The 16,608-nt window shown below is 43.8% G+C and overlaps 1 protein-coding gene across 1 annotated transcript in view; it reads right to left on the reverse strand.

The window, feature by feature from the left end:
- The window catches only part of CGREF1 (cell growth regulator with EF-hand domain 1), a 128,104-nt gene that overhangs the window by 25,247 nt on the left and 86,249 nt on the right, over positions 1–16,608 (reverse strand). Inside the window, exon 2 of the mRNA XM_078650069.1 lies at positions 1,675–1,763. Coding sequence (XP_078506195.1) covers positions 1,675–1,754 — 80 coding nt within the window. The 5' untranslated portion in view covers positions 1,755–1,763. The remainder of the gene's footprint in view (positions 1–1,674; positions 1,764–16,608) is intronic.

Raw genomic sequence — 16,608 nt, forward strand, 5'->3', positions numbered from 1 at the left:
CAGACTTGGCTGAGCAGATGGCCAAGATAATCTCTGGCAAGGCTGATATCTACCACTTGCCAAACCCTAAAGCAGTCACTGGTGCTAAATTTGAGCCAGTGGTTTCCGTTGCTCGGCACCCGTACTTAATTGTCAACACCAGCACTTATGGCAGTCTGCCTCATGGTGGAGCTGTTTGTCTAATTTAGAGATGAGCACAACAACTGCTGCTTCCTACTTCAATATACATCAAAAATGAATAATACAGTCGCCCAAAGCATTGTTATAGCTTTCAGGGCCTGGAATAGTCTGAATTCTCACACTTGTAGAAGTGTGCTGGTTAGTAGTTGTGTTAGTGCGGTCATTGGCAGCGCTGGCAGGGGAAATGGGTGGTGCTGACTGCAGAGAGCTCATGACGACGGCCCTGGCTCTTAATTTTAACAAATTAAGCATTGGCAGAAACCAATCCACCAGTGAAAGTAACACCGAAATCAATGATTTTTGGATGGATTTAATAATATAAAAATCCCCTAATTAATACTTTATTTACAGTAGACAAGTTAAAACCTCCCAAATCTGAAACTCATGTTCTGGTTTAGACAGTCTCTGTTCCGTAACCAGTCATCATCACCAGCATTATAATAATTGATATTAAAGTTCCTTCATCAATACGGTCATCCAAGCACTGCAACAGCCAGGGTTTCCCAATCAAACATGCCGTCTTGGACACATCTTGCAGTATGCGCAGAATCTGCTTTTAACTGGAACTTGCTAAGTGTGGCTACAGTGACTACTCCAGTAAATCACTTTTGGGCATTTTTAAGCTGGGAAAAGCCAAAAACCTCCAAAAATATGATCCCGGATGTTAAACATGCCCGTAGCTTGTGTAGAGTTGAAATCATGACTTCCAGATTCAGAAACCAGGGAGTATCTTAACTTGGCAGATGTCCGCTTTCCTTCCTTCTATGTGCCCAGATGTCAACTCCACGCTGCCGACCGTCACTTTTGTTTTAAACAGTGATAAACTTAAATAGGATATAAATTTAGGGCGCCTGGTTTTATGGTATTTATTTTCTGGCCATTTCCATCTGTATTTATCCATATTTATTTTTTGCCCATTTTATCTGTATTTATCCATATTTAATTTGTGTTTTGCGTATAAATGACGTTGTAAAACTGTACTTTTCCATATCTATTCAACCGATAGACGAGCACTCATACTTTGATATCTGTTGTGTTTTATCTACTTAATCTGCCAAATATTTCATAACAATACATCCACTCTTAAATACTAGCATTGTACCATAAATGTATGTTGACATATGCTGTTATTTATAGGAATATCATCCTGTTTTTTTCATTTCACATGTTGTCTATCGGCTCAGCTGCTGGCCTATAATTCATGAAAGACAGCATGGAGGGACACTTAAAAGAAGTACAATTTTCTGTATTTATTCACCATGAAAAATAAATTCAAACTGAAAACACATTGTTTTCTGTCTGTATTTATCTGTAAAAACGGAAAACCGGGAGCCTTAGATATAATCCACCTAGATTCTCAACCAACTATTGTGATCCACTATTTTTGTTTTGGTGTGATTCACTTCTAAAAATGTTATCAAGAAGGTCTTTAAGGTAGAAATTTATGGGACCCTTTACAGGAAAAATAAAATGAAGTAGGTCTGAGTCCAGTACCTGTCCATGCCAGCATTCTTCGGAGCTCCTTCGCCGTATCCCAGGAGGACCAGAAGCCAAGTCAAGAAAGGCCATTTCATCTTGAGGTTCTGCAGGAAGACATCAAGAGAGAGGTGGGTGATTAACAGATGGAGGGAGAAATAAAAGGATTGGTGAGACAAACAAATTTGGAAAAGAACACGGGCCCCCTGCAAAAAGGTATATACCCTGGCAAGGAAAACTACTTATTTGAAAAAAATCATGCACCGGGCATAGTGCTAGATACCTGGCTGTGCAGCAGCTGCAGCAGAGATTACTGGATAATCATGGACCTTATACTACAGATTTTGCAAAAAAAATCTTTTTTTTTCTTCAATTTTCTCCTCATTGTTAATATCAAATATAAAAAAGACACATACATAAAGTTAATAGTCATTTGTTATAAAAAAATACATATTAAATCTTTTCCTATATGTAAATTACCACGGAAATCTAAATGAGGTATGGTCAAACCACAAAGTACTAATAGGTTCAAAATCAGACAAGTGGGTAATCACAGATATTCACAATATACATGATTCATTTTCAATGTCACTCTAACATTTGGTGAATATCACTCATATTGTCTACATGCTATGAACAACACTGGTTACAGATGGTTATTGTCACCTGTTGAGACAAACAAACAGAAAAGGGAGATATGGAGAGACTGTGAAAATTAAGATGGTACCTTGTACAAGATAGCAGATACATGAGGATCTAATGGGGATTCCAGACACGGCGAGAGGACGACACGGCGAGAGGACGACACACATCAGAGTTCTAGCACAGACTTCACTTAGTATTTTTAAGAATGACATTCTCTTTTTTAGATCTGTTCTCTGGAGTCTAGGTTACTTTGCAATTTTAGGGTTAATATTGTCATCAGTCCTTGGTATACCTGATGGTCAATTTGCTATGCTACTACACCAAACTCGTGTTTCAGGACTTGACTCTCAGTCCGGTAGCGAGGCCAAGCAGTCGAGGCTTAATCATGGAGGTAACTTGTGCCAATTAATGTTCAACAACTTCATATAAAGATGACAAATATTGTCTTTAGTAAAATAGTGCTAGGAATGGAAAATAGAGCAAGCATGCACACAACAAAAGTGTCTACCAAGTTTGGGGACTAAGCTGCACCCATAAATATATTTGTAAAAATGTAACTGAAGTTCCTTCCATGGTCCAAAACTAAAGAGTGTTTGCATGACAAAGCCCCAGTGGCAAAACTAAACTACAGTCACTGCCAGGTGATCACAATCAGAGGGCAGTGTAGCATAGTGTTATTAAATCCCTGTCTTTCTCAGTAACAGCAAATCTTGATTAAATATATAATCATTTCCTGGCACTGGAAGTGGATTAAAGGGCAGACAGGGACCTGCTACCACCCTCTTCCCCATCCGGTCCCTTGTGCTGAATTCACTTCTGTTGCACTATAAACCACTCACAGTTTTTTGCAAACTCCAATCACTGAAAAAATTGCACCCCAGACCAAATGGGGGCTTTATTTCAGCAAGGGCCTGTTTTCCAGGATCTTTTGGTATATGCCCACTCCAGGATGACCATGGGACACTCTGTTTGCAAGAGGACCCATCCCAAGGGGGAGGAACCTGGGACTAATAAAAGGTGCACTAAGAGTCCCTTTCCGGCCTGTAGTCAGGGATAGCTAGAGAACGGTTATGCTAGAGTCCTAGTAACTGCTTCACTTCACTTCACTTTACTGGTAAGTCATCTCTCGTAACTCAGATGAACTACTGGTCCGGTGAAAGGTGCTTGCACCTGCCCAGGTTGGATACTTAGTACAACACAAGCCAAAAGGAGTTCTCTCTCCCCAAGGACATAGGACAAGAGTAGAGGTGAATCCCACGCTTCTGGATTCCCATAGGAGGTTTAATGTTCCATATTAGAACATTGGTATGATGAGAGCTCTATTGAAGACAATGGAGTAGCTCCGGCTTATAATGGCTGGTATAAGCCCGCAGCTCCAACATTCCAATATTTGTCTTTCTGTTTCTCCCTTTTTAATTGAAAACATTCTACCCTTGAGGGTGGATGTTCTAATAGCCTTACAGCCCTTCTGCCTCGGGCTATACTGGTAGTTAACCCCTTCCATGCTCATGACGCGCTCAGCTCGTCATGAGGCACACTGGAGCTGTGCTAATGACGAGCTGACCTTGTCATGAACAATGGGAAATCTGGGCATGCAGCACAGGAGGGGAATTGCCTTAGCATTGAAGGTGTTAAAGACCCTCACCCTATAACTCAGGTTCAGAGCCTTTAACCAGTGTAGCCCTCGGCAGCGGGCTGTAAGGCTATAGTGTGCTCTCGGCACAGGTATCAATCTGTGTTTTCTTCTCAAGCAGGACAGCTCTCAGCTGCTCTCTGGTCTTGGGACACCCTCTGCCCGTCACAGCAGATATAGACCACAGCTGGGTCTGGTTTGGGGGTCAGGCTTTCGTTTACACACCGTATGGTAGCAGGAGAGTCCGAATTCATCATTCTCTTCACAGATAAAGCAACTGGGTTTTTCTCTGCAGGTTTGACCCACGTTGTCCCTGAGGATCGCCAGCTAGTCATGGGATACTGAAGTCAGGTGTGTATGTAGGTATGTAGAGATATTTATATAGCACAAAAAGCGAGGAAGCACTGTACAGTGTCAAATACAAAAGAAAAAGTAAATTTGTGATTGGAGGGGTAGCTGGCTTCTAAGAGCAAAAGTGGACTTTTAATGCACCACAATATGGTGTCCTTTAAAGAAGTTACTTCAGATCTTTCCTAAATCAGAGCAGGCCGGGACAACCCTTAATAATATGTTGATACCATTCCAGTTTCTGGCCCTGAAGAAGGCCTTTCGTCTGGCTTTTTTACTGTTTGCACTTCTTCTCCAGTCTGTTGGCGCCCTGGCTTTGGATGTGTCGAGAAATAGTGAACTTGTCAGGCAGGTGACAGGTTCATATCATGATGGCTTTACAGAGGATGTAGCTTTCTTTGAACACATTGGGGTCGGCAGGGGGAGTCCATCTGAATGAAGGTTAACATGGTCATGTTTCTTCAGGCCTTTGTGGATGCTTGCCGCAAGAACACAGGATTTTCTTAAGGGGGCGAATGTGAAGTTTGGGAGGCAACAGAGATGGGAATTGGCATCATCCAGATACATGAATACGAGGGCCTCAACAACCATTCTACAGCCACTTTCTAGGAGGAAATTGTTTACTTTCTTTAGAAGAGAGAGCTGGTACCAAGCCATCTTAAAGGAAATCCTCAGCACACGTCTGTAGTGTATCTAAACATTTATCTGCACATTGTACGCATAAATATTAACACAGTATTTTGAGTTTCTTGTTTTTCTTTCTTTATTCTTATAGTTTCTCTTCAGCCGACACGTGTTTTGTCGCATACACTGGGAAATGGTCCCGCGAGAAACTCAAAATACTGTGTAAATATTTATGCATACTATGTGCAGATAAATGTATAGATACACTACAGACGTGTGCTGAGGATTTCCTTTGTGTATTCAGTAGCCTTGGCCGCAATTTTGGGGGAGGTTGGTAGTTCTCCTCACCTTACAGCACCGTCCAGAATTCAGGATCTTTTGAAACGAATATATGTGCGATTTTCCTGAGTGGCGCCGTTTCACCTCGCTCAATACCACTGTCCGTTCAAAAGTACCAAGCCATCTTAGCCTAATGGCACTCATGTAGCATTGGAGCGTGTTGGCCTTAAAGTTTGCGCTCCATAAAACTTTATAAATAAATACATAAATAAATAAATAAATGTTCCACATATTGTGGTTCCAGGAAGATTCTCATAATGTAAAGTGGCAAACAATTCATGGAGTTACTGCGGCTGTTCCTTACGTTGTACTTACCGTACCCTGTCAAGACACTCTGTATGATTCTATTCTACTAGTCGGGGAGGAGCATGTTGTAGCCCCGGACAACGAGCAGATCCTCCTCTGTACAACAGTCTATCTCTGACATGATGGGTACTCTAGGCATCATTAGTGGTTTCAAGATACTACAGCGCTGGTTCTTGCTGGTCAGTTGTACTCAAAGGTGTGGTACGTTAGTTGACTGCTGCGTGGGTTGCCCTAGGGGATTGCTGCAGAGACGTGCACCTTTACCCGTGCCATGTGCTTACTATAGATTTGGCTTCCTGGTGTTTGGTTGGTCGGCCTTCCTCCTCTTGCTTCTTGTTCCTGCCGCACTGCGCACTATCCCAGCACCCATTGGCCACACCCTAGTTTGAAATCCCAATGCCATTTACCGGTCATATGTCTCACATTGTAAGAAGGGTGTCTTAATTATGTTTTCTTCCCTGCTTCTGAGGTTTGTAAAGAAACTCTACTCCACATTAATGGCCCGGTTACTTACCAGTAATCTTCATTACTCTGAGTCCCCCAATACAGTCCTGTGTTTCCCACCTAGGGGGGTGGGATTGATTATGTTATAGAGGATTGTTGTAACTTGCTATTTTATATAAAGGATGCAATGTCATTGCTCCTCCCCTTTTCTACTGCCACATAGCAATGGTGGCCATGTTGGGAGGATTTTTTTGTATGTCAGCTAGGGAGCAGGTTCTGCAGGATGGAGACAGAATCTCGCAGGTGAGGACTGTAGCGGGGAAGGCAGACGAGGAGGTAATAGAATATAAGCTTTTTATGTTCTCTCACACAGAACAAAGTTTGTAAATAATGCATCGGTGTGTGTGACTTTGTTACACTTACATTTCCAGCCCTGCTCCCTGAAAGGCTTGCAATATAAGTGCACCCTGCCTCTCCTATGTACTGTACCTTGTTCCCTTTGTTACTTCTGCTGGAGTTTGTATCACGTGGTCACAGTTACGATGGCTACAGAGACACTGATCCCCTGGCCTAATTTCTAATCTGCAGGGCTCACTTGTCTACAGTACGAACTGTGAGCCAGTTTGAAAGACTACTCCATATTACGTTGATGTGTGTCACTTCCACCATGAGGACGCAATCGTAACTCACGAAAATGTAAACAGACACTTCATTCAAAGCAGAAATGTATCTGGACACCAGTGCCTCATTCAGAAGGAAGGTTGCCTGGCAGTCCGGAGTAGCCAGTCCCATTTGAGCAGGGCAGAGAGTCGGATGTGCATAAGGTTGGTCCCTGTGTTCAGTGGCACAGTAGAGATTTTTTAAGGCGTGGGCAATTTTCCAGGGCCCCCGCTTTTCAAGGGGCCCCCTGGCAAAGTGATCTTTTTGCTGCTCCCTTCTGTGTATTTTTGTATCTTAATCTTTAAAGTATAATTCAATATTGTTAGGCAACATAGTGCTTGAATTAGCAAAAAATCGAACAAAGATCGAATGAAGTGATTAGCAGCAGTTCAAAGTGACTGCGGCATTTCCATCCATCACTGTTTGTGTTGGGTACAAGTATTAGCACCCACAGCATCAGATGCTGTCCTGCTGCATCAAAGACAACTTGGCCAGTCACAGCAATGGTCTTCCTGTTGGGAGATTTCAACACAGTCCTAGCAGTAGCTCGACAATTGGGGAGTGTTTGGCTAGGCGCTTGGAAACAAGTTACACCAGTCCCCAAAACTGATATAAAATCAGCATGAACACAACACCCTGCACCCTATGTAGGGTCCTTGTCATGTTCATGCTCTACGAGGAGTGGAGGTGCTCAGGTCCTGCCCTGCGGATCTTCTCCTCAACCTACGCCTACTCTCCGCCTACCTGTCTCAGCAGTAGAGTCGGCTGACTTTATACCTCCCTTCTTCCTACTTGCCTTAAAAACTGTATCCATCAGGGCCCGGGAGCAGGGCTACGGGTTTGAGGTGTTTCCCAAAGAATGATCCTTTAGGAGGAGACTTTTCTCCGCGCCTCCTCTAGGCCTACAAAGCTCTCTGTTGTGTTTCGTTGAAAGGATGAAAGAGACGATGCAGAGCCAGGTATTTCCGTCGAGTTGTACTTTATCCTGGGTTCCCTCATTATTACACGTGCTCTTCTCCTCCAGACTGAGTTTGTCGCCACCCATGATGTCCCTGCACTCTTCTGTCCAGGACTGCCCTGCTCCTCCACACACTTCCTGTCTAGTCCTTCAGGCAGGAAGTTGTGTCCATTGCCATGGCTGTAAACCAAGGCGGCCTCTGCACTTCAGGGTCCTACTGCCCCCACAACATGACACCCTCCATATGGGTTAAATTCCCATTCAGGGATCTGTGCGCAGTGTTTCATTTTGCTCCTCTTGCTGCCACGCTTGCCCCGGAAGGTATTGTGGATGGACTAAGAGTGAACATGTATCTGCTAAAAACCTGGAGCTACCACCTGAAGCTCCCCTGAAGCTCTTCTGTAAGTTCTGGTGATTTCTTGTAGCCCGCATATGTTCCTGGAGATCTTAGGGGCAGCCATGTGCAAGGAATCACCACTGCAATTCTGGATTGTTGAATTCTCCAGGATGCTGTGTAGGCTGCACTGATCATGTGCTGAGGACAGGTGTACCGTGTGATGCAGAGGTGTTCGTGTGGTTGTTCGGTGGAGGGGCTGGTGGTTCGGTTGGCTGTTTGTGTGAGATGATGAGACCTGAGTGCCAGGCTTGTCCGAAGCTTTTGTGAGTTCTGGGACACATAAGTCATGCGGGGCCTCTCTCAGGTTTTCTGTTAGCGTGAGCATCTGTCCCAAATAGGACCAATGTCCTGGGACACATTTTGAGGCAATGTCAACATATGGCGCCATCTACAGGTGACCGACTTACCTGTCTCATCATCAATACATCTCAAAAACAGGCCATGCCTTTCCTATATGATACATAAATACATTTCGCAGTGGCAACAGTTTGGGCCCTGAAAAAAAGTGGGCTGCAGCAAACAGCCCTGCTGCTCTGCCCTTGTGAAAGCCCTGCAGAGGGTGGAGAAAGGCAGGCGGAGGGTGGTCTGTGATGGAGGAGCTCAGATCAGCCTATCTGCTGACTGGAGACGGCTGAGACCCTCCATGGCTACTCCTGGGGTCCTTTCCCACTTCTTCCTGAGCCCAAAGCAGAGAGCACCATACGTAGGCCTTGAATACATAAATGGTTGATCCTGTTGTAAAAGTAAAGTGAGTGAGCACAAGGCGAACATAGAGTTTCAGAAACTATGAAGAGCCATGTTCTAAAGCAACATGTGGATGTGACACCAGGCCCGGACTGGCCGTTGCGGGCACCGGGCAATCCCCCGGGGTAGGGGGGGCCGGCCGAGCACTTTGCCAGGGCCGATTTTGGTTCTCAGTCCGGCCCTGTGTGACACAGTAGGGTACAGCATAATGTTTAAAAATGTGAATGTTCGAATCCCCCCTTTAAATAGAGCTCGAAGTGCGTAACACTGAGGTGTCTATTTAGAAGCATTACATCTCAGAGATATTAAATGTATGTCTTGATCAGCTCCAGGGAGCTGTTTATGGTGAAACCCTCCGCAGGGCAGTCAGGTGTGTTTGTCTGCACTCAAAGGCATAAGCAATGTCTCCAGAGGCAGTTCTCTCAGCAGGAAGCTCTGTAATGCCCCCCAGTGGTTCCCAAGCTGTTTCAACCCGCAGCTCCCTTGACCCATTGGCCATTGCCCGTGGCTCCCCGCTGTTACTTGTTTTGGAGGGTGGGGGGATGTACTCGGGAGTACTTGCAATTTTCGCCCTGAAAATAGTTGAGATGAAGCTTATGAAGGTATTATAATCATATACGCAGGGTGTTTCGTATTACTAAGGCAGCCCCTCTAATAAAATATTCCTAGTTACACTTCTTGCCCATGTCTATTTTTGAGAACCCTCTCAAACTTTTTTATCCCACTAACAGTGCTAGATAGCACCCCTATGCATGTAGGCTCCATTGCCGAAGTGTTTCTTTGGCAATGGGGCCTACATACACGCCTACATACACGCTTGAAGAATATTTGCAAGCACTTCCATTTCTACCCATGTCATACGAGCCAACACACCTGTCTCAGCAGGGTGACACACAATGTTTTAAACCACATACAGCTTTATTTTTGCTGTCTCCTCCCTAAAAATACCTTCAAATCAATGCAAGTAAAATAAATTCTTCAGATTTATTTTTTTAAACGTCCCTCTTCCTTGTTTCTAAATGTTGACATTGTGCCGTATATGGTGTTTTACTTCTCTGTGCTCAAGGAGAGAGAGCAGGCCTGGCTGGAAATGAGTGTGTACTGGAAGAAATAATGTGTACTGGGAGTACCTATGATTCAAGTACAAATGTCAATACTTAATAATACTTAAGAGTGTTAATAGACAGGATAACTGTACTTTCCTGATAACTTGCACTGGTGGAAAATGCATTTGGAAAAAAACGATACTATAAAAAAGTCTAACAAAATAAATCAGGCATCTTCCGCTGACTTTGGGAGTGTTGGAACGTGTGGGGATCCAGTGAAATATGGAGGACATCTCCCTCGACATGCCATCAATTAGGCACTACGTTTACAGCTTTAGGCATGCCACTTACAAACCATTGACATTATGCGTTTAAGTCTAATCATTTTAACTGAAGCCGACAACCCCTTCAACATTACATGCATTAAAGTGCTTGGTGCGTTGCTCCCCTAGCTGGGTTTGACAGTTTGGGAACCACTGCCCCATACTGATTGGCTACATTAGAGATCAGTGAACTGGTTAACTTTTCAGTGATCGCAGAAAGTATTATAGTTGAACCAGCTGGCAGATTTTGGGACAGTTTTAGAATGGAGTGGTGATGCAAATTCCTCCAGTGTGAGGGCGAGGTGCATGGAGAACCTGTTACACCGAGAGTCGGAAGAGGCAGCACCACCAGGAGATGTGTAGATTTGTTGGTGAGATGCTAACTCCGGAGGGGAATCTACTAGTGGTATTTCTTCCACCACACCGACGGTGAAGGAAATTCCACCAGTGGATTTTACTCCTCCTGGTGCAGTTGTTCCCACCATGCTGATGGTGCAGGGAACCTGTGGCACCTTCTCTGGACGAAGCACTCCCTCCACTAATCAGTGGATTTTCCATAACCCCAAGACTAACTCAGGCCCTGAGCATCAGCATACACTGCTGTGGTTTTCAGGTCTCGGTCTCTCTTTCCCCCACACAGACAGGACAGAGGTCACTGCCCAGAGCAGCCCGGGGGTTTAAGTTGTGGTCACACAGTTTAAATGCATGAACTCTGGAGAGTCAGGGCCACAGGGACCCTCCATGTCAGCCACTTCCGGGATCACCAGCCAAGTCTATTCCCAAAGTTGTGATTAGTGGATCACTAGTAAATCCACCAATCACTATTACATTTTCTTAAAAGACTAAACATGGATTATTGGTCAGTCCATCAATGAGGGTAAAAGAAGAGATTGTGCGCAAGCCTGGATGTTTATTTCATCGTCATCATCTAGAAAACTTTATTTCGGTCATTTTGACTATAAAAGTATATGTGCAGTGCAATGCATTTCATTAAAAGAAAGAATAATAAAAAGAAGTCCGTCCATCTGGACGAGGGCCAAAATTGCTCACAAAAGTGCCTGAGCATCATATTAATATTCCATAAAAACCATCTATAATCACACATGCCCAGATCCAATGGCCAAGGATTGGCCTGCCAATACAAGGCTTATTAAAGTGAGTGTGCAGTATATGTGCAGTACAGAAGACAGTAACAAGAAGAGAAGAGCACAATGTAATCCACATAGGCACGAGCTCGAGCCCTCTAGCCCTCCATTGTGATTGCTTGTCAAAAGTGCATGTGCTTTACAACATCATTTCATATAAACAGACAGTATAAGCATTCACCCTTAACCAGAAACCAGGGTTCAAGTTACTGACATCAGGGCCGTCATATCCTGGTCAGATTAAAGAAGAGTTTGCACAACTGTAAAATATTATTAAAACCATGTACACATCGTATTATAATTATGAAATACATGTTAAAAAATCATAAAGATTATACACAGGTTAAAAACATTCCAAATCCAATGTATGATATGATAGGGTGATCAACCAAAACCTATGGGCTAAGCTACAGGAGCGCTCTAAGTTCGCACCACATAGAGAATAAAATACAATGGGGAGGTGGGTTCATATTTCAGTATCCTAAAAGCATCTATGCCATGTTTGGCTCCCAGGTTTCTACATAATTAGATCAGCCAACGATGTCTAATCTTCTTATAGGCGGACAAAAAAATATTACGTGATGTTCCGTCTCTTCTGCATTGCTACAAGCTGGGCAGCCCAAAATGAGTGAACCCGCCCATCTGTTTGTAAATGCACACAGCGGGAGTACCCCATACCTGAACTGCAGGTATAACTTCCTATCAAGGGCTGGTTTGATATCATCCAGTACAGGCTCTAGTCTGTACGGATCTTTAATTTCTAAAAACACTGTGGTGAGCATGCCAGTTGTAGAGCTCCCCTGGAGACGGGCAGGGTTTGTTCTCCTTGTAGCTCCCTATCATATCCTTCCTTGATATTGCAGGGCTGGCTACCTCTGCATCATGCCACAGATTGCCCCTTCCCATGGCCACTAGTGTGTCCCCAATGTACGCCATCCACTGTAGTTTTCCAGCACCCTGTAAAATCAGCACCGCTCTCAACTCTTCCCTGTATTCAGCCAGTTGTGGGGTGACCCAAAAGCGCCGTCGGAGTAAGAGGGGTCTGAGGGCGACTTCGTCTGCAATTGGTCAACCCCCAAGGTCCAGACGGAGCAGAGTAAGGGGGGGTCTGGGAGGAAGGCCAAATAGCTGCCTGCCAAATGTGCTCTCAATTTTTGCTTTGATATCAGTTGGGCGATGGCATCAGATTTCAGCCTCATCGAAGGAAGCACCCCTAGCTTGTACTTTATATATTTCGGCCAACGGGTGGAGTTCCTAAATGCCTTTGTCAGGCCCCCCGTTGTCTGGGCCAGCTTTAGGCTGGCTTTCTTGACTTAGGCATTCAAGTCCATTTTTTCCGTGCACGTAATTCCAAGGTACTCAAATACAGACACCCTCTCCAGGGTCTGCCTTCTAAGCAAGGATTTGGCTGAGTGCCATTGCCGGCATTAAACACCATATACTTAGTTTTCTGTATATTAATCTCAAGCCCCCTATTCTTACAAAAGACGTCAAAATTGTCAAGGACCCAAGCGCCTTGAGACCATCCGGTGATAAGTGCGCTTTATAAGAATATCTGACTTGACTCTGTATACCGATAGGTGTTTTTGAAAGCAAAATAGTGTCGTCGGCGAACATCAAAGCATCTATGTCCTTCCCGGCACTCAAAGCCTCAACTAACCCATTTATGAAAAGACAGCAAAGGTTGGGGCAAGGACTCAGCCTTGGTGAACATCTCTGTCTACGGCTATTGGGGCAGTAACTTCTCCATGTTTGCCAACCCTGATTTGGCCAAAATTGCCTTCATGTAGTTGTTTCAGGAGGTGGCAAAGATAGGCTGGTCAACAAATATTAGATAGAGACTGCCACCCCCAATACACACCGTTTTCCAGTGTAAAAGTTGGAGCCTAGAAATGTGGTCTATTGTGGACATCTACAAGTAGGGGGCCTAAATAGTAGGATCACTGCAAAAGAGGTCCCCCGGGATCTTATCTAGCCCTGGAGCTTTAGATGGTGCTACGTTGCTGTGGGTGTCAGTTATCTCCTTTAGGGTTATCATGGGGGCCTTAGTGCAGTTAGTCTGTGGGGGGGGGAAACTCATTACCTATTACATTATCCTCTGCCCTCGTATAGAGGGACTCAATGTGAGCCTTCCAACCATCCGCCCTTATATTGGGTCCTATTTCCTGTTTGCCTTCAGAGCAACCCGTGTTTACCACATTCCAAAAAGTCCTCACATCATGGGTGAATAGGTAACTTCTCAAGGTATCCCACTTGTCGCATTCCCACCTTTTTTTAGCCTCATCCATAGTGCTTTCGTAGACCGCCCTTTTTCTCTAATTAGCGGCCTATCCCTGGCCTTAATAGTAGGCATAAGAGCTAACTTACCCATGCGGCAGCTTTCGCTAAACCAGGGATGTCTGGGTTTTATATGTTCACTTATTCTTTTATCGGGGTACAGAGTGTTAGCCAAGGTGGTTGTTAATGTTATATGGTTCTCAGCAACTTTTGAAAGAGAGTTTAATGTACCGTTATCCAAAATAGATTGTTTCGCAACCATAAGGAGAGGGATGATATTTTGATATAGAGAGGACAACATTTCCTGAGATTGACAAATGTCGACCCATCAGACACTTTTCCTACAGTTAGTGAGTGTTAATCTAACATCCGGTGGAGATTTTGATGTGGATACGCTCTCAGCACATGGCGAGGCCACCTCTAAAATCAGAGCATTATAGTCACTATCATGGCGGGGCACAATCTTGAAATCTATCACATCATGCCAAGATTTTATATCAACCATGATGTAGTCTAGGATGGAGTGCATTTATTATTTATTAAATAGCACTGCACACTGATGTGGAACTGGGAACACACACTGCCAACAGGACTGTTGCTTTTGGGTACACAGCAAACACACACACACAGACACACACACCCCCCATGGCATCACGCCTCAGGTGATATTTGCACTGCGGGTACATGGCAGTGCTCCAATGTGACATGTATTTGTTCATGCCACAGTGCGGAACCAGCAGCAGTAATTACCAGTGACAATTTCTTGCATCATTGAACCAGCACAACAGACCTGAGGCTGGCCACACCCTGTGTGCAGACGCTTCCCACGGTCCCATTTAAGGTTACACCAGGACCGTGATGTCCTGCGTACGTGGGCCTCGCTCCACACCTCACTTGCTCTCAGCCGACCTAGGCCGCCATCTTGTAATTCTTTTCTTTTTTTCCATTTCTTTCCATTTATCCTTTATTTAGCTCCTTTGGTGCATCTTTAAGTAACACTGTCAGTATAACATGTATATAGTTGATCCAAATGCAAGCCTTTTCTTACCAAAGTACTGAGCGCAGGAGGAGCTCAACCCCATTTCCATCACAACAGGTAGAAAGTGAAAGAAAGTCAGTTTCTTTAAAAAATTGAGGCTTTTCACAACTGTAAATGAAAGTCCAGGTAAAGAGGAACAAGGTTTTCTAAAGGGCCATTTCACAATGCAAAATTGGATGTAACACCGATAACACGTTGATGAAAATCACCATAGCATGACCGTATGAATTGTGATTTTCTGAATATAACAACCACTTATATGCCAGTATGTACGAAGCCTTTATTGTAAATAATTTAGTTATACATCGGTCTATAGCAGGGATGGACAACTTCTAGGTTTGCCATTACCCAAGACCTTTCAAATGTCTTAGGTTACATAAGGGATAAACTACCCCATGCCGTATAGTATAAGGATATTGCAAGTCACCAAGGAGTTCTATAACCAAATAAAGGAACAAAACCTAAAATCAAGTTCCCATATAAGCTTATCGATCTCCAAGGTGACTTGCAATATAAATAATCCTATATGCCAGGGGGTACTTTATCCCATATGATACATGGTCACACCACCATGTTTACCACAAACCTCTTAAAAGCTTGCTGCTTAGCTCTTTCATATGAAAGTGCAAGCATGTTTGCAAACATGAAGAATAAAAATAAAACCTCTAGTGCAACATTAAACACATCAAACACCTGTTAGGCATTTGTTGCAAAGAGATATTAGAAAAAGTTCAATACAATTCATTTTTTTTATTTTATAAAAAAAAGGTACAAACGCTCAAAAGGTGTGGAAACATACAGAAAGATTCAAGCTTTTCTCTAACTATCCAAGGAAAGCAAAAAATAAACTTGTTTTCTCTGCTTGTCATTCTTAGCTAGAAAAACACAGCAGAAGAAAGAAGAGAGTTAAGTTTTGTTTTTTGTTGCTTTAAACAGCTGCTTCCTGATCTGAAATGCCTTTCAACACAGCTGCTGGCTCTGGCAGCAAGCATTGTGACATCAGAACTCAACTTGAATAATTTGTAAGAGTTCTGACATCTTCTCTTTATAATCGTGTGCCACAGGTCAACGATTATAAAGAAATTAGAGAATGATGTTTATACAGGAATTGCAGAATCTCATGTATTATAAAAGAAATATACTTCCTTAAAGGGGCCTTCACCCATCCACCTTCATCTACTGGTCTGTTGTGTCATTCACATTTTTCTTCTGCCCACTACAGTATATATCATGGGGTATTCTGCTCTCTGGAAAGGTGCACGCCCATATACAAGGGAGATCCCCTCAATACCGTGGAGTACTATGAGATGATGTGTTCTTTAACCCCTTTAGAGCTTGTAAATAAACCTCCTGGGGAGGTAGTGGCCGTGACGACCGTTGGCCGACGGCAGCAATTAAGGGGTTAAGATAAAAAGTATTTTTGTTTTTAGTCAGTATTTTCTTTTATACCGGAAACCGCTCAGCAGCTCTCCCAACATTAATGTCTTGCAAAAACAAAGACTAAACAAACACCCGCAAAGCCAAAAAGTCTTATCTACTTTGCCAATGTTAGTTCTGCTCTCGTGACAACTTTAGCTGTCTTGCCAGCCCCTTGCAATAAAAAAATCATAAAGACATAAGATATATACGTAGCTTACATGTAAATGTAGAATATTCTACTGGGATTTATCAAACTTGTGGGCACCATGTTTCTTTGCCCCTTCATTGGGGCCTCTCGCCCACGGGCAAGGTGCTAGTGTCCAGTGGTGCTAACCTCATACCAGCTCAAGGCTAACTGCTGTAGCAAGCATTGGTAAAGCCAATAGATTCCCAGACGCAAGACCAATTGGTGATGTCAATATTTTTTTAAGATGTTGTACAGCAGATTGGGTAGTAGCCAACCAGGTAGTAGCACCATAACAGCTCTGCTTGCAGCCGCAGAAGGGATTAAAGCCATTTTTGACCAAGGAGAGTCCACAGCTTTGATCCTTTTAGATCTGAGAGTGGCGTGTGTCACCGTCTCACACCCGGGAATAGCAACAGGA

Source organism: Lissotriton helveticus, chromosome 6 (assembly GCF_964261635.1).
Source record: "Lissotriton helveticus chromosome 6, aLisHel1.1, whole genome shotgun sequence".
Lineage (NCBI taxonomy): Eukaryota > Metazoa > Chordata > Amphibia > Caudata > Salamandridae > Lissotriton > Lissotriton helveticus.